Raw genomic sequence first — 22066 nt, 5'->3', positions numbered from 1 at the left:
TACCCTCCGGGGAAACAGCAACGCCAAGCGGACAGGACAAGGCTGCCTGTGACAGGAGAACCGCCTGGAAGCCCTAGGCATAATGGCTGGGGAAGTCCAAGCCCAAGCAGCCAACTGTTGGACAAGCGAGAGCCCGGGCTTGTGACCTTTCCAGAGCGAGTGATTTGAGTTGCCGGCCCAGCTCAGTTAAACGCCTCTCTGACGACCTTCCACGCAACACTTGCTTTTCAGGTGCCTATTGTCACCGCATGCTACTCATCAGGACAAAGCATTGCAGAATATGATTAGGAGAATTAGTATCGTATTAACTCCATTTTTTCCCTTCTGATCATCAGGAAGGCTCTTAAGAGTCTTCTAGAAAAAAGGCAGATCTGGGGGGAAAAAAACCAAAACCAATCCCAAAACCTCATCGCTGTTTTGTTCTCAGGGGAAAGATGACAAAACCCAAACCCTGCACTGCCATTAGGTCTCTCTTCTTCAGACTAAACAGCACAGCAGGATTTGACCTCCTCTCAGAGACCAAGCCACCCGCAGCAAGGTCCAAAAGTGCACTTGTAAGGTGCTGCCAACACAAAGCTTTCCTTATCCTAGGTTTTTTTCCCTCCCCTCCTCTTTGGGACATCCTACCCAGAGGCCATTTTATTTTAAGACACCATCAGAGTGTGTTGGTAAAGAACCAAAAGCCATAAAGACACTGGCAGAACAAGAACACTTCAGACATTTCTCTCCTGGCAAGGGGCTGCCTTGAATCACACAGTGACCACAGGCAACCCTCCCTGCCCAGCAAGTCAACAAGGCACTGAATCATGTTTAGAAGACATTATCCATCCTAGTCAAGCACAGGCAGGACAAATACCATGAAAACATTGTTTCGTGTTACCAGGTTCCTCCTCCTCCATGGCTTCTTGCTAGTTCTGCATTTACCTGCCACCGCCTCACTAAGCGGCATTTGATTTTGCATTTATTAAATCTCAGCCACACCACGAAGGCGTATGTTCAGAGAGACTCAGGGAGCACACAGCAATTTTGCTCCAAAAGGAAACCAACTTGATCGAAGCTAGAGGAATCAGCAGCATTTGTAGGGGATAAAGCTGGTACTCTAAAGTAATCTGAAATGTAGTATCAACATTCACAGGAACATCCAGCCAAAACAAAAAGCATAACATGCTGTTGCCCAAGACGGGAGCTAGCTATACAGCAACAAACCAGACCCTATTTCCAAATTCCAGCTCCTTACCCTGAGAGACATTAATCACTCTTGCACAATAAATCAGCACAAGTCCTGCCAGTGTTAGTTCCCAGGTTGGTTTATTTTCTCAGAACAAAAATATCAAACCTAATTTTTTAAAGAACAACCTGTATAAACAATACAAAACTTCACGGCATCCTACTCCCATTTACAGGTTCCCTAAAAGCAGCCAGAACCTGCAAGAGGTAGGATGTCAGGGAAGTTTTCTTCAAAGAGTGTGCAAGGGAGAAGAGAGGGAATGCCTTCCTCTCTCCTACAACAGGACTTGGTTCTTCTGGAAGCAGCCTTGGAATATGGCAAACAAAATCAACTTCAGGAAAATCAGGCTGTGTATAAACACAAACCCTCCACACTCTCAAAACAAGACAGCACTCTTGCCCCTTTTCCCAAACATAGATGCGATGCTGAAATCTCCATGTGCCCAGAGGTAGGTCTCCCTCCTGTCCAAGAACTACTCTTCTCATCAGCTGGTGAGGTTCTAGGATAACAAAACAGCACAGTCAGCGTCCCACAGGCATCACCTGTACATTTTATTCCATTTTAGCATTAAATGCTCAATCACTACCAGCACACGTCTACAGTGGCCCTGAAAGAAACACCCAGAGTTTTGTGGATTAGCACAAGTGGAACAGGCACGGTAAAATCCCCATAAAATTCATTTCCTCACACAGGACTCAAAGAAAAGTGGTTATCAAGTGACAAGCACTCAAAACTAGCACGTCCACCTCAGAGAAACCCTGAGAACACCCCCCTTCCTGTACAGGGCCATCCATCACTTGTGCTTTTCCAACCCTGTTCTGGGAAACCCAGTCCCTGGATACTTACTCTTTGCCTTTGGGAGATAGGCCTGTGTCTCCTAGAAGATTCACCATTTCCCTCACCTGAGATTTCTCTTGCTTCTCACCACATTTACTTGCTCCTGTCTTCCCCCTTGCCCACACACCCCTCCTGTTGGTAGGGCACGACCACCGAGAGACCTGGCCACACCACTGTGACGCCGGCAATGCACCACAAGGTACTCTCAGCATTTTGTTCTTTGTTAGCTCCCCCTGACCCATCACTCTCACTGCAGCTGAGTCCTTACCAGTCTTGGAGTCCTGGCAGACACTGAGAAGGAGAGATTCTGTCCCCAGTGAAGCGTCTTTCTCTCATCTGTAGCCCCTAGCCCACCCCTCCCCTTCTTTAGGGTCATGAGAGCTTCCCTAGAAGGAAACCAATATCTAGGTGTAGGGTCAATTTTCTCCAGATATAAACCAGAACAGTTTCTAAGCTGTGATTTTTTTTTTTTCCCCCCTCCCCCCCCTGTATTTCAAAGGAGAAACTGTTGGGTCACTGATCAGGACTTGGATCACCTGCCTCACCTTCTACATGGCTACACTGACCTTGCTGCCAAAACTCACCTGCTCCTTCGGTGCCTCTCCCAACCCTGCCTACCTCTGCACCCACAGACAGAACCAGCACCTTCTCTCCCCTGGCCCTCGCAAGCTGTTTGAGTTGGTTTTCAAGTGCTGGTCTAACACTGCAAGATCTGCAGCGGAGCTGTGGCACACACAAGCATAATGTGGAATTCCCTCTTGTCCCCAAAGCCATTAAGCCCCTGGGATAAAACACACTCAGCACACACATTCACGTTGCTTTCTGATGTGCCTGCTGACATATTTCAACATCCTGCTGCTCACGAATGTTGCTGCAACTGGCACCTCTGAGATACTCCGAGGAATACCAATACAGAGGGTATTTCCCTGATTTGTCAGAGTGCAGATAGTACCAAAACACTGCTGAAAAGCCAGCCTCATCCCTCCATCATCCACAGGATGAACAGCAGAAGGGGGGGGGGGGGAGGGAAGGAAAGCCAGAACAATCCTTGGAAACCTTTCCAGAAGATAACCCATTATCTGTCTCCTACAGAAGTTCTAAGTATCGAAGGAGGTACGTTCAAAAGATGCCCTATTTTCTCTCAGCTCAAGAATACCAGGAGCCCAAACCAATTTTTTATATTCCTTCAGCAGCCGTAGCCACTACAGCTTGCTCAGCTGCAGTGGTGAACTCTGCAAATATAAATCAAATTACTAGTAGCAAGATGGGGAAGCCTGCTCCTTAGAGGGTATCGACTTACAGACTGCTAACCAGAAGGCAAAAAAAGCAGTAATTGTGAGGAAAACAGACGCTTTACAGACCAAAGGATGAGAAGACGGAGCATCACATGATGCTCAAAATCCACATCTCATTCATTATATATCCTTGAAAGGCACCACAGGATCACAGGATAATTAGGGCTGCAAGGAACATCAGTAGGTCTCCAGTCCAAGCTCCTGCTCAGAGCAGGGTTAGCTATGAGGTCAATCAGATTACTCATCTTCCTCCGGTGACCCTGAAGAAGCTGGGTTTTAGTTGGTCTGTATGCTTGTACACCACATAAAACCCATGACTCAAATGCCACTCTGACAGAAACCTGTGAGTCTCAATCAGGACAATGTGCTTCTCTCAAGGGCTGCCCCCAGTTTAAAGTTCGGGATAATAAAAGCAGAAAACAGTCAAGCAACTTTCGAGATTGCCAGAAACACACGAGTAAAGACCTTTAGCCAAGCACAAACTAGGATTCATGGTAACAAGTCAGTACAGAGTCACTGTCCTGGTTCACCCAGATATCCCATGTTACAGCCTCATTTAACAGGGCACCTTTTATTGCCAAACCTTCCAAAATTGGAGGTTAACAACCTTCATTGTAACACAAGACATTCAGTCAGCTTCAGGCTGACAGCGCTTTCTGGTATCTACCCTGACCAGGAGAAGGGGGAAGAGGAAGTTTCTAAAGAAGGAAAACTACTGGAGGACACTTCAGCCAGTATCTTCTCTTTGGAAAACGAATCAGAGGTAGAAATGCTTAAATAATTTCTCTAGTTCACAGCATAAAGTTCTAGTAACTAGGACAAGGAAAGAAAGGTTTCTACAGGGGGAAAAAAAAATCATTATACTTGATGTGCAGTATTCTGCATGTTAAAAAAGCATCTTTGCTCCTGTTAGAAAGCAACTGACTTCTCTGCTACTTGTCAGTCTGTTATCCCCACACAGCTCTTCCTTTTATGTATCCCTGATAGGCATACTTAAAAGATAATCACTTGATGTTTCCACTGGCTGTTAGTTGTGGTTTGGGGTGTCTAGCTGGGTATGAAACCTACAGCTACTGAGACTTCTTGTGCACCATAAAAACAAAGGATCAAACTGTGAGTCTTCTGGCTTCACGGCTGCTATTTGAAGTAATAAAGTCTTTACATGGAGCTAATTAAAAAAATATTCAAACTGAAACCCTAAAGCCATTTCAAGGAGTGTTTGATCAGTTCATCTCTTTCATTTCCACCTAATGGCTACACAATCAAAAGAGAAGTGGAGGGGAAATACACGGCCCTGAAGACGCAGAGATTTGGATCGCGTTCAAAGCGTTTGCTGCTCCTGCACGTAGGAGAACAGCACACTCCAACCAGGACTCTGCTCCAATATTTGTCTCCTTCTCTTAACAGCAGGTTGGCAGCAACTCAGCCACGCAAACCAGCAAGGCACACACTCGCTTTGAAGTTCAGACAGAAGTCTGTTGGTACCAGCTATTTTAATTCATGCTTCAGAAAGACAAGACAGTCAATCATCAATTTACAGCAAGCAACATGCCAGGTCACAGGTCATTTATAATCACAGTCACCTTTACTCTGCATTAAAGCCATAATTAACAGTTAATGTTTAACTAAGGCTTTAAAATTTAAGCTGCTTTCTTGCATAAAGAACTGTTGCTGCCTCTTCCCCAGCTCCCCTCTTCCTGCCTCCAACTCTAGCAGAGCTGCAGGGAAGTGTCATGTAGGCACCCACCAATACAGCAGCTAAAATTTTTGTCGAAGCACAAGGACACTGGAAAGTGAGAAGCATGCACTTCAGCGTAGCTCCTGCCAGTTCAGCCCTTGTTACACCCATGCTTTGAAGCAGCAGCTCCCAACAGAATTGCACTGAGATAACCCTCAGTGAGAGCACTCCTCAAGAGAAGTAAGAGTCAGCTTTGTGGAGGGCAGCCTGGAAGGCTGGCCTGGCTTTTACATCCCAGAGAAGTGCCTTTGAAGGACATTCAGAGAAATGTAGCCCCCACGTCTTATGGGAGACGGAATGCCTGCTTTTCAACACTTCTGTTCAAACCTAAATAGGATTCTCACTGACCATGGAGAAGAAGGGAAGGAACGTTTTGCCTTGGTAGCCAGAAGGACATGGTGCATCTTGCACCACAGCTCCACGTGAGCATGCTGGAAAAGTAGATGTTACCTGCACACATTTGGAGCGTAGATCAGCAAAGGAGCTAAAGCCTTCTTGAACAGCAATTGCCCAAGAAGTGCTCTTCACTCAAACCCCGACAAGTCCAAAAGGAACTGCCACTCTGGAATGAAAAATCCCTACTACTGGGAGGTGAACAAGCTCCTTCTGAAACGCACCATGTGGCCCCCACAAGAGGTTACTGACGGGCTGCAGCTCTCCTGAATGGCAAGAAGGAAGCCCAGCGGTAGCTGGGGTGCTATCAGCTAGCTGATAACAAGATGTGCTGGGCAACCCACCTTGATGCAAGGGGGAAAAAACCCAGCTATTTACAATGCCAGGCTACTACGATTTTATCTGGACAATTATTAGAGGGAACACAACATATCACCATCCCAGGGAGCCTGTCTCTGACCGTGTGACAGAAAATTACCTAATTAGGGTACCACTTATCTGCTGTCTACAGAAGTGATTCTGCAGTCAGCCATACCCTCATTTCTCTCTCCAACGTGTTGTATGGGGATGTCCAGCTGTTAGTGCTTCAAGTAGACTCACTTTTATGGCCAAGATGGTTGCAAAGCCTATCTTCAGAGTGTGGAAGCACATGAGCATGCAGCCACTCAGAGACTCCCCACGTCTGAAGGCTTGAGCAGGCTCTGACTACCCCATCACAGGTGCACCAGATGTCCAGATTCACAGATGAAGGTGCAAGGAGCAGATGCACTACTCTTCATTTATATAACCAAGCTGTATGAACTCCCATTGCCATCTGAAGATCTGCATTTACATGCTTTTCCCTCAGGATGTTTTTTTTTTTTCTTTTTGCAAGTCAATTTGTCACGATCCTCAGCTCTGCAAAGGATCCGCAGTGAGTTTCAAGCACTGCCTGTACACTAGACAGACAGCTCTATGGCAGGATGAATTATCCGGAGATCTTTAACAAGTCTCAACTCCAAAGACCCTGAATGCTGATGACATCCGCTACCATCCTGAACCTGAGGTGATGGAAGAAGGATCTGTCATGTCTGCTCAGATCTGTAACAGGACAAGGATATATAAAGCAAAAACAGAAAGCAGAGCTCTTACCCAAGCATTTCTAAAAAAAGTCCCTTAAAACAGCACCCAGAAAAGCAACAAAACAACTTGTTCAGAGAGCAAAAGGCCTCACAAGAGGGACAATTATGGGAGGGTGAAAGAAGGGATGGACTCTTCAACACACACTTCTGACTCAGAAAGGACTTCATCTAGCAAGTCTGGGCTGAAACTGATCCTTACAGCAGCTCCCAGTCCTTCAAGAGCTCAGATAACTTTCATGTCAATAATGCCCAGCATTCTGTCAAATCAACAGGTCTCTGATAAAGCAGGGTGGCTAGTGGGAGAGGCACATGAAGGTCATATCTACCCATACTGGAAATAACTCCACAGTTCTGCAAGCTAACTCACAGCAGTGCCAAGATACTCCCTGCATCTTAAGCAAAAAGCCTTTCTGAAAGCAACGTTCCCCAAACAGCCCTCGTTAGCACCTCCTGCCTCTTGGTGCTGACAACCATAAACATTGCCTTTTTGCAAAGTGCTGTTGCCAGGACGTCAGGCACGGCAATCAATGCCCTGGTGCTGCTCAAGCAGTGATGTAGCCCCCGACCCCCTATCAGCTGCTCTGTGTCACTGCTGATGGAAAGGACACCCCATTACAGGGCTGCACTTGGTCAACAATGCTTGGTAGCTCACAAGCAGAGCAGATGAGCATTTCCCAAAACCACGATGAAAAATTTTGAGGGCACTTAGCACTCTTTTTGTTAATCTCAGCTGACTCCGTATCATCACAGCTACTGCCAATGCCCAGTTAGAGCATTTTAAACTCTTCAAAGCTTGTCAGTGTTTTACCACTCACTCTGCTGGAGCAGAAAGCTGGCAGGTCTCAAAAGACCCTGACCAGCATCACCACCCTCTTGTCATCAGGAAGGCCTAGGGTATCAGGTCATTAAACGTTTGCAGTTTCACTTGAACAAAGTAGAGACTGTGGAATAAGCAAAAAACCACCCGTGGAAGGCCCAGAAAAAAAAAAAATCAGCCATGAGGGCACAGTTCACACCACCATCACCTGAAGTTCTTTCTTGTCCCAACCGTGTGTTGAAGTTGCCTTCTGCTATGCACCAGCTCCCCCCTGCTCTGAACGCAGCTCTTGGCTCTGACACCTGGTCCCAGTAGCAGAGCCCTCAGTGCAGTGCCATGCTGAAGCAGCAAGACACAGGGACACCCACATTCTGTGACACTGGGGTCACAGTGCGGGTAGGATATGTAGGTACACCAGCCAGGCCACAGCTGGCCCACAGCCGTGCATAGTGATTTAGATCATTGAACATATCTGCTCAGGATGAGATATCTCTGAAATCAGGCAGTGAAAAACATTCTTCACTCTTAGGAGGTGGCAGTGTCCTCCAAGCCCAAGAGGATACCTGATTCCTCATACAGACACGGTTACAGTTCTCCACACTCAACACTCCTTCCAGAAACCAGACTAGAAGAACAAGCACGCAACAGTAAAGTACAGAAAAGGGCCCCTTGTTTTGCTGTGCAAGGCATGATCTTTTAAAAGCCCCAGATTTAAGGCTAAGAAAAATAGATAGAATAAAGATATTTCTTCTGCTAGTTCAGAGAGAGAGTGTGGAACACCCCAGATCAGCAGGACTGGTGGCCAGGCATGCCAGTTCTGCCTGGGTTGGCAGGAGAGCTCCTTACCACCGTATATAACACCCTGAGGACCAAAAGCGGTACTTCTGTGCCTCAGCTACCAGCACAACTAAGCTGTCACCTGATCCCAGCATGAGTCACAGGCACCTGCAGCAGGCTCCCATCCAAAATCGGTTTGGTCACTACCTAAACTGGGTGTAGGTTTATCCCGTTTGCCTTTTTAGCCATCAAGGTAACAGAACATTTTTACTTACACTTCATATAGGTCATCACAACTGAAACACGAAGGGTTGAGAAAGGAGACTATAAAATGATACTTCAGATAAAACCTTAAAATAGCCACGCATCTCCTTGCTGCTGGAAGTGAAGGACGGTAACTCTGAATGCTCTGCAAAACTAAGACTTTCTTCATAAAGAAATTCACATCCTGCAAATCAGCAGAGAGTGAAAAAGGTGCTGGGCAGTTTCCATTCCCATGAAAATATTTGATTTACCAAGCAGGTAGAGTTTAGAGAGAATGGTCTGTGTGTAACAGCAGCACGTTTTATCTTCCAGCTGCTGGCAAAAGCTCTGAGAAATAAAAGCCCACACAGGGGTATTCACTGGGGGCTCAGCCTGTCCTTTCAGGGCAAGTGTGCTGGGTGGCCTCAGGCAGGCAGGCAGGAGCTTGAGGAGAAATGCAGCCAGCAACCTGCTCCTACCTCACCTGGGAGGTTCATGCTTGAGCACACAAAGGGGAGCCCTACACTTTAGACACCTGCTAAGTCTTAGAGAGGACAGTCCTGGGCTGGCCCCAAGGCAGTCCTCTGATGAGGCTGGAGGACCATCACTTCACCGACACCTTGAAAGACAGGCACAGTAGGGCACTGAGGTATTTCATGGGTCTCCCTCCTTTCCATTTCACATCATCTTTTCACTTCTAAGTCCAGGCTGGACCTCCTGGTGTGGGCAAAGCTACCCCTAGTGCATTCAAACCAGGGACCCATGTCCAGTACAGCTGACCGGGAAGCATGCGTGTCATGGCATCCATAAGCAGAGGTGGTACAGCCACTTCTCCACTGACAGTTTCTAGAAGAGACCAGAGCCCACCAATCTTCCAGAGAGGTATTACAGGTACTACCACAAGCATTAACTGCGGAACTCCTCTGAAAAACAGAAAGATGCTACAAGAGGAGAGAGCTGGAGGGAGAACAAAAAAAAACAACCCAACCCAATAACCCTATTAAAGCTTTTCTCCTTCCTCTGCTTAGCAAGGAGAATGCTTAATTAAGTCATCCTTCAAGCCTTCCCACTCGCTCCAGCTACGCTCAGCATAAAACAGATACTTAACAATTTCCTTTGCAGCACAGGACATCTCGGTGGTACAATAATTTGCATGTCCTAAAGGAGAAGTGAAATTGCCGGTTCTCTGTTGTTCAGCTTTACACAGTGGGTAGGAACAGTATCAGCAGGAGGCACACTTTAGATCTGCTCAGTAATAGGGAGAGCAGGAGGGGAAGGAGGGAGCTGCTTGTTACTCAAAGTCTGGAGCCTTCCCATGGCAGGAGTTTTGACTCTGTTACGCACATACTTCCCAGTTTATTTGCAAGTCTCTTTCAGCTTATTAGGTCAGTTTAACTGGCAACTGCTGCTGATTTTAAGCCCAATTATAGTCACTTCTACCTGGTGACACAGCCCCAGTTCTGCAGCCAATTCTCACCAATTAATGGCTTCAGAATTGCTAGACCCCGCTTTTTGTAGTAATCTCCAGTTTGACCTCAGAGTCATAGTTTCCTGCCATAATTTCAGCATTGTTTGTTTTCACTGGAACACTTCCCTGTGTGCTCTCAACTACCGAGACCACTTCTCCCGTGTATTGAGCCGAGATACACATTAGAGGAAAGCTTTCAACTTGCCCACTTATAATAAAAAAAAAAAAAAAGCTCAGGGACTCACCTTTCTGGGATGAAACTATCACCAAGGTCCCTCTGCTAGAATCCATACATTTCTAGGGATTTTGTCCCCGCTCCTCATGATTAAGTTCTCTTATCATGAAGGACCACAGCAATACAACAACATGAAAATCCTTTTTTTTGTTTTCCTCCCTGCTGGGTCTTTCAAACCAGAAAGAACAAAAAGCCACAATAAGCCAGCAGTCCTTGGCCCATCCACCCGGCAGTTTTGGGGGCACTGAGGACTTCCAGCTATGCACATCCCAGGTAACGTGGCTCAACACGTCTGCACCACAAAAAGCGTACAGAGGCAGGCAAATAACCCAAACTCAAAGAGGGGCAAGCATGACACCCAAGCCACTGCTTTTGCAAGGACCTGCAGCAGGATGGATTTAAGAAAGTGTTCATGCTTCTATTTCTCCCTCTGATTATTTCTGGATCCCTCCAGAAGGATAACAAGTTGCCTTGTATTTCACCAGAGATTTATTCTGACCTGAAACTTCATTAAAAAGGAAGAAAGTGTCTTCTGAGCAAGATGTTGTTTGTGGCAATTAGAGGAACTGGACTCTCCAGTGACAGGGACACAGAAATAACAGGCAGAACGAAGATACTCAAGCGTGTCTGGGTTTGAGTGTCATTATGCAAAACAAACAACACAGCCCTGGATTGTTCAGGTCAGAGGAATGAAGCATTTGTTCCTGTAACAGAGCAAGTGCCGCAGGACCCACCAGAAGGAATACCAACCCCACTTGGGAAGGGGTTCGGAAGCAGGGGGGTGGATGTAGTGATGTTTCAGGAGGGAGAAAATGCCACAACTACAGCTCTCAGTCATTTAGCTGGTAAGCTGGACAAGGGGTCAGGTCAGTGCGTAACAAGTACCTGCCAGATGGTATATAGGAAAGTTTTCCATAACTGTTGTGATTCCACTGGATCATTAAACACAAGCTACAGGCAGCATTCATGGGCCATCTACTCACTCAGCACCTACGGCAGAAAGGATGAAGCAGGCCTGCCAGGCTGACCAAATACAGCTTGTGCTCTAAACTGAACTTACACAAAGTTGTCAGAAAACACCAAAGAATGTTCTGCCTCAAGTCTGACTAATTAGCGGTGCCTTTGATAGAGTGCAGGAGCTCCAGCTGGAACTGCTTTGCTCCTCTTTGAATATGTAATGAAGCTTTTAAGCAAGATGCAGCAGCAAACCAACCTCCAGCTAGCACAAGGCCCTGCCCTGCAAGAACCTCCTCCAGCAAGGGATTTTTCTTGCAATGAATTAACAGTAGATTTTTGTGTAGGTCTCTGATTTATATTTGTCTGGAAGACTTAGTTTATTTTTAATGCTGTAACTAAAATAAATTTCAAAGAAGGTTAGAAATCTTTTTGACTGACTTTTTGACTCTTCATCAGCTGTGTAAGGCAGGAGAACTCTGGGAAAGCACCGTACATGTGCATCAGTAGGAGTCAGTGGAGAAACTCTGGCTGATGAACAGTTCAAAGCCCAGTCTTTAAGCCTGCCTCCAGCAGAGATTTCTCTTTTTCCCTTCCCCTTTGCCTGTCTCAGTCTCCACTAACTGAACATACTGTTTTACTCACAACAATAGCTATGTGCCATTACACCAGCTGTGTGGAAATCAGCATCTTTGCAAGTCACTTTTGGTGAAACAAGAGGCCACACAACCTTAGCAGTGGAGGACCTGTCTGGCGACCCAGCAGATTACCACATTCATTGAGTTCCCACCACAAAGCAGGGCCAGCTGATGCACAGACAGACACAAGCAGCTTCTCAGGTCAGGCACTGCTACATGCTACCATCAGACACAAGACCTACGGGCTTCCAAACTGCAAGTCTCTGAAATTTGGCAAGTGGAGAATCAGAGTCAAGCCCAGAGCACCAACTTCCTGCACATGCCGGCAAGACCACTCGTCAGTCTTAAATCCCCTTTCACAGCTACTTGCTTGGGAGTAGGTACCTGCTCACAGACATGACCAGTCTCACCCTGAACCCAGGGCAGAAGAATCTGTACTCCAAGGCAGTTCAGCCACATGCCCAGCTCAGACGAGGGCACGGGGCAGCGGGAAAGCTGAAGACCAGAGCAGGGAGGCACATCTAGCCAGGAGGTTGTGTTGCTTTAGGGAGCAGCCGTTCAGTCAAACCTTTTCCTCAAATACTACCTTAGCTTCCTCACAAGCACAGACAAAAGAGCCAGACTTAAAATACCAGACCTGCACTTGCACTGCTACTGATGGAGAGGTTGCCAATACTCATTTTCTGCAAGTAGATGAGGTGCTGCCTGCATTGCATGAGAGAACAGCAAACGCTGACAGCCCTGATCTGGTGGTGCTTTCTGACAGAAGGCTGCTGTCATCTTCCACAACTCTTTCCCTAGGGTATACCCTGAGGCAAGAGACCAGCAAAGATTTCCGCTCCCCCCTCAAAGTTTTTTTGTCAAAAAAAAAAAAAAAAGATCAAAGATCCTTTGTGCATTTATAAACCCGTCAATTTTGCTAGAAGATTTAAGGCTTTAAAGAGTCCAAAAAAATCTATTTGAAATTTTCTATACAAACAGGTTTTTTTAATATTTCAAAAAACCCAGAAATAAAATATTTAGATTTTTCTGAAGTGAGGCATTCCAACAGCTCCAGACAGGAGTGCCGGAGGGGAGGAGGAAATCCAATTCTTAAGTTTGACAGGAACAATTTTTTTTGTTTCTTTTAATTGGCAGAGAAACAAGACTACAGAGCTATTTCTCCCCCTGGCTCTGACAAGGAATAGCTGGGATGAGCAGCACACCAAACAACAGAACCAAACTTACCCAAGTGCTGCCACTTTCGGGTTCCTGTCCCACACCTCCTTGCCTCGCAGGAAAGATTCCCCAAGCTGGCAGTGCAGCAGCATTTCACCCCACCATCCTGTCCCTTCCCCTCCACGCGCTCCCATTACCTTACGTTTTGCCTCCAAAATGCTCCCAGAGAAGAGAAGGAGCTTCCCCACCTGCAAACAGTTCAGACATGACAGAGGTTTTGGGAGACCTCAGCCTTTTTCACAACTTGATTACCTTTATTTCTGGTCAGCCACAAGAAGAGTTGAGAGGGGCAAACATTCGGCAGCACATTTCTTTCTCCTTTTCCATGTAGTCCTTGTAGCAGCTGCAAAGCAGAGCACAGCATGGCACCACAGGCTGCGGACTGCCCACCCAACCGTCAGTGCCACAACCAGAAAATATGTATTATTTCTTCTATATAAATGAACTAGGCTAATATAAGAGTGTGCTGGTAGCACAGACACAGCTCCTCCAAGCCCTTCTTCCTGCCATGTCAAGGAAGGAGAGCTAGAAACATTGTGCCCCATCCCCAGACCTAGGGTCTCTTCACTGGTAACTATTAGTTAAGTAGATCATTTGACTTTCGGTGGTCAGACACTTTCTACACCAGTTTTGCAAGCACGTGATGATACAGAGGAACCCCCACCTGTATCCTGTGGTCTAGTTTCGTGTCTCCTTATTTGCGTCACTCCTTGTGCAAGCTCCTTCAGCACCTAGCAGGAGTCCAAGTGCCCTGGTCCAGGATATCTACCATTGACACCAAATCTGGGCTGAGGATGGGTAGGAGACAGCTGGGATTTGTGTCCGGACTACATGGATGACAGGGCAGGTGCTTCCTCCTCCATTCTCATTTCCCTGCCAGCATCACATTAGCATGGCAAAAGCTGCTCAGACTGCTCCATTTTAATCTCTGCCTCTCCAAACACAGGGTCCTCTGCGCCCAGTGCTCTCACCTCACCAGCACTGAGGTCTCACTGATGAGGAATCCCTGAGCCAGAGGGTGACTCAGTTTGGGCATCGTCCCAGGGATCAATGGCTGCCCACGTGGTCAGCTTTCCTGCATCTGTTACCATGTAAGGTCAAAAGCAAAGGTTCTTGTTGCAACACACCAGAAGCAGCACAAGCGTGACGCTGGCTAATGCTCTCTCAGCCCCCTACCACCCGCAAAGTGTTTGTTTCAGTGAAATCCCAGCACAGAAAGTCTCTCCTGTTGAATCTCATCAACAGATGTTGCCACAACTGTCCACACTGAGCAGATCAGGGATGACCACCTAGCCTGTGGATGGCATGCTCACACGCCTTCCACAGCAGGAAACCCAAGAGCCCCTCATTTGGAGGCGCAGATTTACACCAGATGTCGGAACGATGCCATTTTGTCCTGGATTTGATGCAACACAAGCCTTCCAATAGAATTGACAAATCCAGCAGCAGAATTTGTACCAGTAGGACCACTACAGCTAGTACCAGACATGCGTTCACAGAACCCTCACCCTGGATTCTGCCTGTTTTTCTCCAGTGAAATGAATGTTGCCAGCAACCTGGTTCAGCTGTTAAACAGATGCTTTTCAAAGCTTGTTTTAGACAGCAAAAGGTAGCTGTTGATTAACACATAAAATTTCTTTTTGCAAAGTATAAATGTACTCAGTAAGGAAGCGAAAAAGCCTAAGAACAAGATTTTGATTCATATTCAATTTCTGAAGCATTTGCCAGATTACATTACAAGTTTTCTCAGGCAAGGCAGTTTGGCAACGTTACAGGATCTAGACTGAGGTATGGCATAATTAACACCACCTGATAACGTAGTCTTCACCTATTTTATACTAATTCCACTCTTTGTCATAGTAAAAGCAAAAAATACACCAATTCTAACCTGCACTGAAGCAGAAACTCTGAGACAACAGCGGTTTAACGTGTACTCAGCTTACTGACACACGTTAGCTGTACATGCTGCTATCTCCAGAGTCAGAGCCTGCCCACTGCTTCCCTGAAGGCAGAACGCCTTGTTGCTTCCTGGCAGCACAATCTCAACATTATTAGCAAGATTTCTCTTTTACCTGCCAACATATTTCACCCAAGTCTAAGGGATCACATGAGGCTTCTCGAATCAGGACTTCTAGCTCTGTACCATGGGTCTTTGACAATACCCACGCATCAAGCCTCCAAGAGTAGCTAGCCTTCCTTCCAGATCTATTTTATTACTACTTGAGCCCACCTACTAGCAATTTGGTAGCTACGTACCCAGAGGTGGATCAGGATAACTAGAAGTAGCTTATTTCACATTTCCAGACCAGCAGCTAATACTGCCTTCAAGCTCTTTGTACTTCAGAAGTAACAGAACATGTTGGTGTTATCACAGACTGCTAAAAGACAACGTGGATATACAGTACACCGATGTGCAAGGCCAGCCCTCTACCAAAACATTACCTGGTGAAGGCACTCAGCCAACGAGACTGGCTTTTGCAACTGCACCAGCTACTCTTATTAGAGATGACAGTACTGCCTACAAACCTTTCTGCAAATTCCTGGCAGCGACACACAAAAGAAGAGGGTTCATATTCAAGGGCTGCTTTGTGATCTCCCAGGCTGGGGACTACATCACCTTCTGCGTCTGTGAACCGTGCCAGAAGCACAGCACATGCTTTTGGGAACCAGCTGCTGCTTTTGCCAGTTTCAGGTCGAGGGCAGAGACTAGTGTTAGTCATGTTTTGGTGGGGATAGGGCATGACTAAAGCTGGCAGGATTGTGCTGTACTCAGCCTGCAGGCGAAGGGGAAGTTTGCTTCAGGATTGCTCACTTATTACCTCCAAGGCAGCAAGAAATTAAATTTTAACAAACACTACTACTTGTAGCACTGTACACTGAAGCACTTGCAGTGCAGAAGAGCTGCTGTAATTAACCAACGCATCTTAAAAGGGATTGAAAATCACGCTTATTACTCCAGATCACCATCAGCTTCAGCACTAGCCTCATGCATTTCATGGATTTTGAGGCATTTCAGCAGTCCTTCTCCCTGTCATCACCCTGACCTACCTACTCACAAGGAGTGCAACACACATATCCCCCAGAGAAACGGTAGGGAAAGAGCAGGTGCTCTCAGCTTCTCACCTATGACCTGTAACCACTGCATCTGCAACATGTTTGAATCAGCTGTCTCTACACTAAGAGAAACCTTCTGGATTTTCCCAAGTCACTTACTAACTCAACAATTTTGTGTGGTTTTTGTTTTTTTTAAAAAACATTTTAAATATTTTTGAATGGGCGTTCCAGCCTGTCTAAGCACTCACTCTTCCACAGGGATGGAAAGGAGTTCTCTCACCTTGCCAACTTTTTCAGCTCATTGTTAATATCGTGGTTAAATGGCTGTATACGCTGAGCTCTGACCAGGAAATCCCGTGCTTTTTCGTATTCTGTCATGCAGAGACAAGCCTGCCATTGAAAGAAGACAGATGCATCGCAAGATAAACACAGACTCACTGCCATTCTTCAGGACTGAAACATGTGCAGCCACAAATATTTCTGAGAGAGATCCAGGTAGCTCAGGAATCCCCCATGAAAAGATCTGTGACAGATTTACAGAGAGAGAGAGATTTTCCAAAAGGTCAGATGCAGACAAACCACCTCAACTGCTGCAGCAGCTTTGGAGGCCTGGCCCAGAATTTAGTGGTTCTCCTCAGTTCACTCGAGGCTCTCTCCACAGCCAGTCAGACCAGGGCATTCCTTGATGTGGCTACCAGAGAAATCTATTTTTACCTACCTGGCCACACCTGAACAGGGCTTTGGCGTTTCTTTGGTCAATCTCCAAGGCCTTCTCCCCATATGCCAAAGCTTGGGCAGGACGTTCCAGTTTTAGGTAAGTAAGTGAGAGATTCAGGAGCACTAGCAACTTGGCAGCATTGATCTGACACTGCTCTACCTCAGTGGAAGGGTTGCGACCGAGGATGGAGAACGCCTGAGCAGACAGGAAAGAAGAACTAGTGCACAACAAATCTGTTATGGAAAGTGAGAAATGCATCTCATCAGCCAGCTACACCCACGTTTCTGTTTGCCTAGGTCAGTTAAAAATAATAATAATCAAAACTCTAAATATACTGCATAGCATTATCAGCATGACTAGTCAGCTCAGCCGTAAAATCTACCAAGGAACCTGAAAGCAGCAGAATAAAAATATTACACACAGATTTTAAGGCCAAAGACAGGAGAGAAATCTTACAGGGAGAAAGGATTGTTATAAAGAAATACCATGAAAAAGCAACTTTAAATGGGGGGGTGGGGGATCTTCTAAAACCCCACTACCTCTGAAACAAAGGCAAATGCATTCGACTCTGGGAACAACTGAGTATTTTCCTGCCCAGAGAGGTTGTGGGGTCTCTATCCTTGGTGATGTTCAAAACCCAAATGGACACAGCCCTGAGAAGCCTCCTGCTGAGGCTGACCTTCAGCAGGGGGCTGGACTAGGCAACCTCCAGAGGTTCCTACCTCGAGTACTGTGTGATTCCCAACTGGAAGGCTAAAAGTAGAGTGCCCAGGATGCCAGTGACATCTATGTTTCCAAACTGCAGGGATTCTAGGCTACTTTCTCAAAGCATTAATCAGCATGCTGCTGCGATACCAGGTCATGCTGTACTACAACATCTCCCAGCAGAAGCTGGCCTGAAAGGCTCCAGTTCAGCCACACAAACCGCTCAGGGCTCCCACAGCCACTGAGATGTACTTTCCCATCTCGGCTACAGCCCAATGGAAGCAAGCCTGAAGGAAAAGGGTTCTGCCTGTTTCTGCCAACCCTTCTCCTCCTTCGTTTACCACTGCTGCTCACAGAAAAGCAGGTGCCTAAGATCTGTTCTTAAATAACAAACTATGCCTGGAAAGTATAATGAAGTTATTTGATCTCAAATTGTACTTGTTACGGTGAGCTAGCACTTAATCACTGCTTTCACAGCTTTTCACAATGGAAAACACATTTTTTTCTGGTGTCATACCCTTTTGTATCTGTCTTTGGCACCCTCAAAGTGCCGCTTACGGTAGAGGTAGTTGCCAAACTCTCTCTCCGTGTCTGCCACTTTCAACACCTTTTGTAGTGGAAATGTATCCTGCTGCTCCTGTATAAAGAAATACCGCAATTTTAGCTCAAGCAAAAGAAAACAAGCAGAGAGCTCAGAGAGGAGAGCCCTGCACAGTCCCTTTCTATTCCCAGAGCACGAGCCAGGCCGTTGCCAAGGCCTCCACAGCGTCCAGCCAGGCCATCACCACGTGGCACTTCCCTTCGCCAGGCTGAAACACGCCACTGTTCTTGTGCCGATAACTCCTGGTGAAGGGTACTACCAACCAGGTCAGGAAGCTCACCAGGACCAAGGGTACTCCAGGGCAGAGGGAAAAAAGCAGGAATTTGTTCTTAGATCCCACCCAACTCTCCTACATGCTTAGCACAGAGCAGACAGTTAACACATATGGTACTGCTGGCCCAAAAGGTGAAGCTGACTGAAAGGCTCCCGTTTCTCTAATGGCCCGGCACCACCCAGGGTGGCCACCTCACACCAGCCCCAGGAGCAGCCTGACACCCACACAAGTCATCAAGACCCACACAAGGCATGCAGGGGCAATCCCGGCAAAACAAAAAATAACCCCTAACAATAATAAAGATATAAATCAAGGGACAGGTTTTCTCCTGGGTTTCCAAGTTTGAACCAGCTCACAGAGAGAGATCAGTTAGCCAGAAAGGGTGGGCAACTGGCAAGAAGGGGAGTAAGTTCTTGTGAAACAAGTGTGGTTTGCTCACAGGGCTATGTGAGGACAAAGTAGCCTGTGCAGCAGCAGGAGGGAACAAGGAGGGCCTTCCTCACCAGTGCTGCTGCCTGTGCCCCGCTCACTGACCCACAACCACAGCCCAAAGCACTTTACATGAAAAGGGGGAATTAACAATAACGCCATAACTCACCAGGGAGAAAAGCGAACAGTGAAGTAGCACTTGGGAGGGCAGCCAAGAAGCAAAGACAAAGGGTGGGGGCTGGGGGTGTGTGTGAATGAACGCTGCAGACTGAACAGGAATTTTACAAACAGCTCATTACTGTTCCTTCAGAGACATTCCTAGAAGCTGGTGCCCTCTAGTGAAACCCTGACGTTTCTCAAAAAGCTAAAAATAACTGGAAGTCATTCCACTGACTCCAGCACATGGGAGCAAACAAAAGCAGCACCCAGCTTCTCCCTCCAACACAGGAGTCCAAACAGGGCAAGGCGTGTAGGGGCAGCACTAGCAAGCATGCATTTGTATCAAAGCGGAGCTAGCAGCCCAAGGTCTGGATAACTGCACCTGCAATTAACCTAAGCGTAGGTAATACATGAGCAACAGCAACTGCAAGGAAAGAGAACAAAGGTTCTCTTTCCTTGCAGTTGCAAAGTCCCCAGATTTAGATCTCAAACCTTATTAAGGCAACTCACAGCAGTCAGCTCAAAGAACGTATCAGATTCATCCGAGTCTAGAAAGTCCAGCAACTCCACTTCGAACATGACGGTGGCATTTGGGGGAATGAGAGGAGGACAGCCCTGCCGCCCATAGGCGTAATCTGGCGTGAAGACAAATCTTGCCGCCTCTCCCTTCTTCATTGTCAGCAGGCCAATTTCCAGGCCCCCCAGTGTAATGTCTGTTGCAACAGAAAATGGAAGGTCATGAGAATCGCAAACCTGGAAACCCCCCCACACTCCTCACGATTTCTCCTAAAGCCTGGAAGAAAATAAGTAGCTCATATCTCAACCAGCACAACAGTCAACGGTCCCCTGTTAAGGCAGTCTGGTGTGGGACCTAGCACACACTGTGCTAGCAACATCTCTCAGGCAATTTAAAAACACCAAGACAAGCAGCTGCTCCAGGGCAGGGCAAGCACCCTCGCTGCCAGGAATGGGACAGACACTGCTGCTCACTCTCACAGCCGAGAGGGGCAGCTCCAGACTGACCGTCACCTGTGCGAAGCAGGAGCCTTTTGGTCTCCATTAGCAAGTTTTAAAGGTTTGAAATAACCTAAATATACTAAACAGCATTTAAATTAACACGTCTTAATGGGCTGGTCTTTACAATCTGGAGTCCCGGGACAAACTACCTTTTCCAAGTTTCATCAGCCCAGGAGACTTGCTGTAGCAGTTTGTGCAGAAGGGCTCATTCCAGTGTTCCAGGTACCCGGAGTACTTCACTGTACAGCCCAACACAAGGAGTAGGGAGAAGAGAAAAGCAAGAGTTTGATTTCGTATCCACTAACAGTAACGTTGGAAGCACACCAAGAGTTGGTTTTGCAACATCACCCTTTTATCCTGCTTTTTGTCCTTCCTCCTGCCCTAGGACAGCAGAGGCAGCACAAACTACCTTGTCTTTATAGCAAAAACTTGGTCACATCCAAGTAGCCAAGTGGTGTTGACTGTGTTTTAACATCAACACCAAATAAAACAGCTGCTTCACAGTCTTGATACCTTTTCTAATCAAGAGTTGTGTTTCTAAGAATTGGAATGGAAACAACAGCTGTAGAAATTAAAATGCCCCAATTATCTATAGAAATACATAATAAAGTATTTCCCAACCAAAGCTGGAGCCCTAGTAAGAGGAAACAAAGGGGAAAATGTACGCCTCCGAGCTCAGCTGCTCCCCGGGGAGCTGTATGGGTAACTCCAGTTCTCACTCAGTAAGAAAAACACACTGCAAGTGTCTTCCCTTGACAGAGCACCAGGCCCTTGCACTTCAGGAACCACTTTCAGCTTCAGACTTCTCTGAACAGTGAGCACAGGTGGGACCTGGAAATCCTGCTTTTCTCAAGGTCAGGATGCCCTTTCATTTAATCTGCCAGCCACAAGAAGTTAAACAGAGTATCCCAAGTGCTAAAATACTGATAAGGGAGAGCAGCCTCTGAAACAGAAAGACATACTACTGATAATGTAAGCACTTTTAAGTTCTTGTTCTGAGCTCATGCTGAAGGCCGAAGCGCTCAGACCTGCCCGCCACGGCCACCTCAGCATTAGGGGCTCAGGGGATCCTTCACAACAGGGCCTGTCCTCTCCGCTGCCCCAGCGCATGCTGCAGGCCCAGCCGCGCCGCCCAAAGCAAGGACTGAGACGTAAATGTCACAGAGGAGTGCGAGAGGCCAACTTCGGCCTACGCTTCCGAGGATTTTAGGTTTTCCTTTGCTCTGCTAACCACATGCTAAATGTCACCATTGCCGTTCATAACGGGAGCGGCTCAGGAGACGGCCAGCGGCGCCTGCCGGCTCACACCCACAGCGCAGGGCAGTGTCACCGCGGGGCGCGCCGACAGCCCCGGGAGCCGCCCCGGGAACGGCGCCGGGAGCGCGGGGGGCACCGCTCGCTGCAGGGGCCCGGCTGGCGGCGCGGCGGCCCCGGGACATGTGACAGCGGTCCGGGCCCTGCGGCGGGGGCCGCCGGCCGCCGCCTCACGGCCTCGCACGCTCCCAAGGAGGCGCGGGGCGCCCCGGAGCCCCGGCGGTACCTGCCACGGAGGCGGCCGGCGGCACGACCGGCCCGCGCCCGGGGCGCAGCTCCTCCTTGCGCACCCCCCCGTCTCCGCTCAGGTCCCGCAGGCCCCGGGCGCGCTCCAGGCACTGGAAGGGGGACGGGGACGCGACCGGGACCGGGACCAGTGCCGGTGCCTCCCCTGCCAGCCGCCACCCCCGCCCGGGGCCGGGCCGGGGCCGGGGCCGGGCCCTGGCTCCGCCGCGCCCCGCCATCGCCCGCCGTGCCGCGCCGCGCCGCGCCCGTCACCCGCTCCACCAACCACCGCCCGCCACCCGAGGCGCCTTCAGCCAATCACGCTCCGAGGAGCGACCGCGTCCCAGCACGCTGCTAGAGAACCACGCGCCGGCGCCTCTCCGGGAGGACACGCCCCTGCGCAGCGATCGGCCAGTAGGCGATGGCGGCGTCACGGGGCGGCGCGGTGCACGCTGGGGGATGTAGTCTGCGCCGCCCCGTCGGGCCTGTCGGGGCGCGGCTCCGCTGCCAGGCTGGGGCCGTGTCCTGTTCCCGGGGCACCAGCAGCGTCCCCGCGGGCCCGGGCCCTGGGCCCACGCCCGTGAGCTGAGCCCTCAGACGGGGAGACC

The 22066-nt window shown here is 48.2% G+C and overlaps 1 protein-coding gene across 2 annotated transcripts; it reads right to left on the bottom strand.

Annotated features, from left to right (window-relative positions):
- Nucleotides 1-1289: 1289 nt before the first annotated feature.
- Nucleotides 1290-21731, bottom strand: FKBP6 (FKBP prolyl isomerase family member 6 (inactive)). Of its 2 annotated transcripts, XM_075113101.1 has the most exons (8): nucleotides 21460-21731; nucleotides 20069-20158; nucleotides 19413-19615; nucleotides 17957-18076; nucleotides 16735-16929; nucleotides 16297-16406; nucleotides 13215-13305; nucleotides 1290-1727 (listed from the first exon to the last, which is right to left on the bottom strand). In XM_075113101.1, the coding sequence occupies exons 1-7, from the start codon at nucleotides 21695-21697 to the stop codon at nucleotides 13227-13229; spliced, it is 1035 nt and encodes a 344-aa protein (XP_074969202.1). In that variant the 5' UTR covers nucleotides 21698-21731; the 3' UTR covers nucleotides 1290-1727; nucleotides 13215-13226. The 2 variants fall into 2 exon arrangements, with proteins under 2 accessions (XP_074969202.1, XP_074969203.1); XM_075113102.1 differs by lacking the exon at nucleotides 17957-18076.
- Between the last annotated feature and the right edge of the window lie 335 nt (nucleotides 21732-22066).

The sequence above is a fragment of the Phalacrocorax aristotelis genome, chromosome 18 (assembly GCF_949628215.1).
Source record: "Phalacrocorax aristotelis chromosome 18, bGulAri2.1, whole genome shotgun sequence".
Taxonomy (NCBI): domain Eukaryota; kingdom Metazoa; phylum Chordata; class Aves; order Suliformes; family Phalacrocoracidae; genus Phalacrocorax; species Phalacrocorax aristotelis.
This window is presented reverse-complemented; position numbering and strand designations above follow the sequence as displayed.

Bases quoted from the DNA above. Each gene is read 5' to 3' on its own strand.
- FKBP6 (XM_075113101.1), bottom strand. From the start codon at position 21,697: ATGGCGGGGCGCGGCGGAGCCAGGGCCCGGCCCCGGCCCCGGCCCGGC. The intron at 18,077-19,412 runs GTGAGTTGCCTT...TTCTTTATACAG, and splicing joins CGTTCTTTGAGCTGACTGCT to GAGCAGCAGGATACATTTCC. The intron at 16,407-16,734 runs GTAGGTAAAAAT...TTTCAATGGCAG, and splicing joins CCCTGTTCAGGTGTGGCCAG to GCTTGTCTCTGCATGACAGA.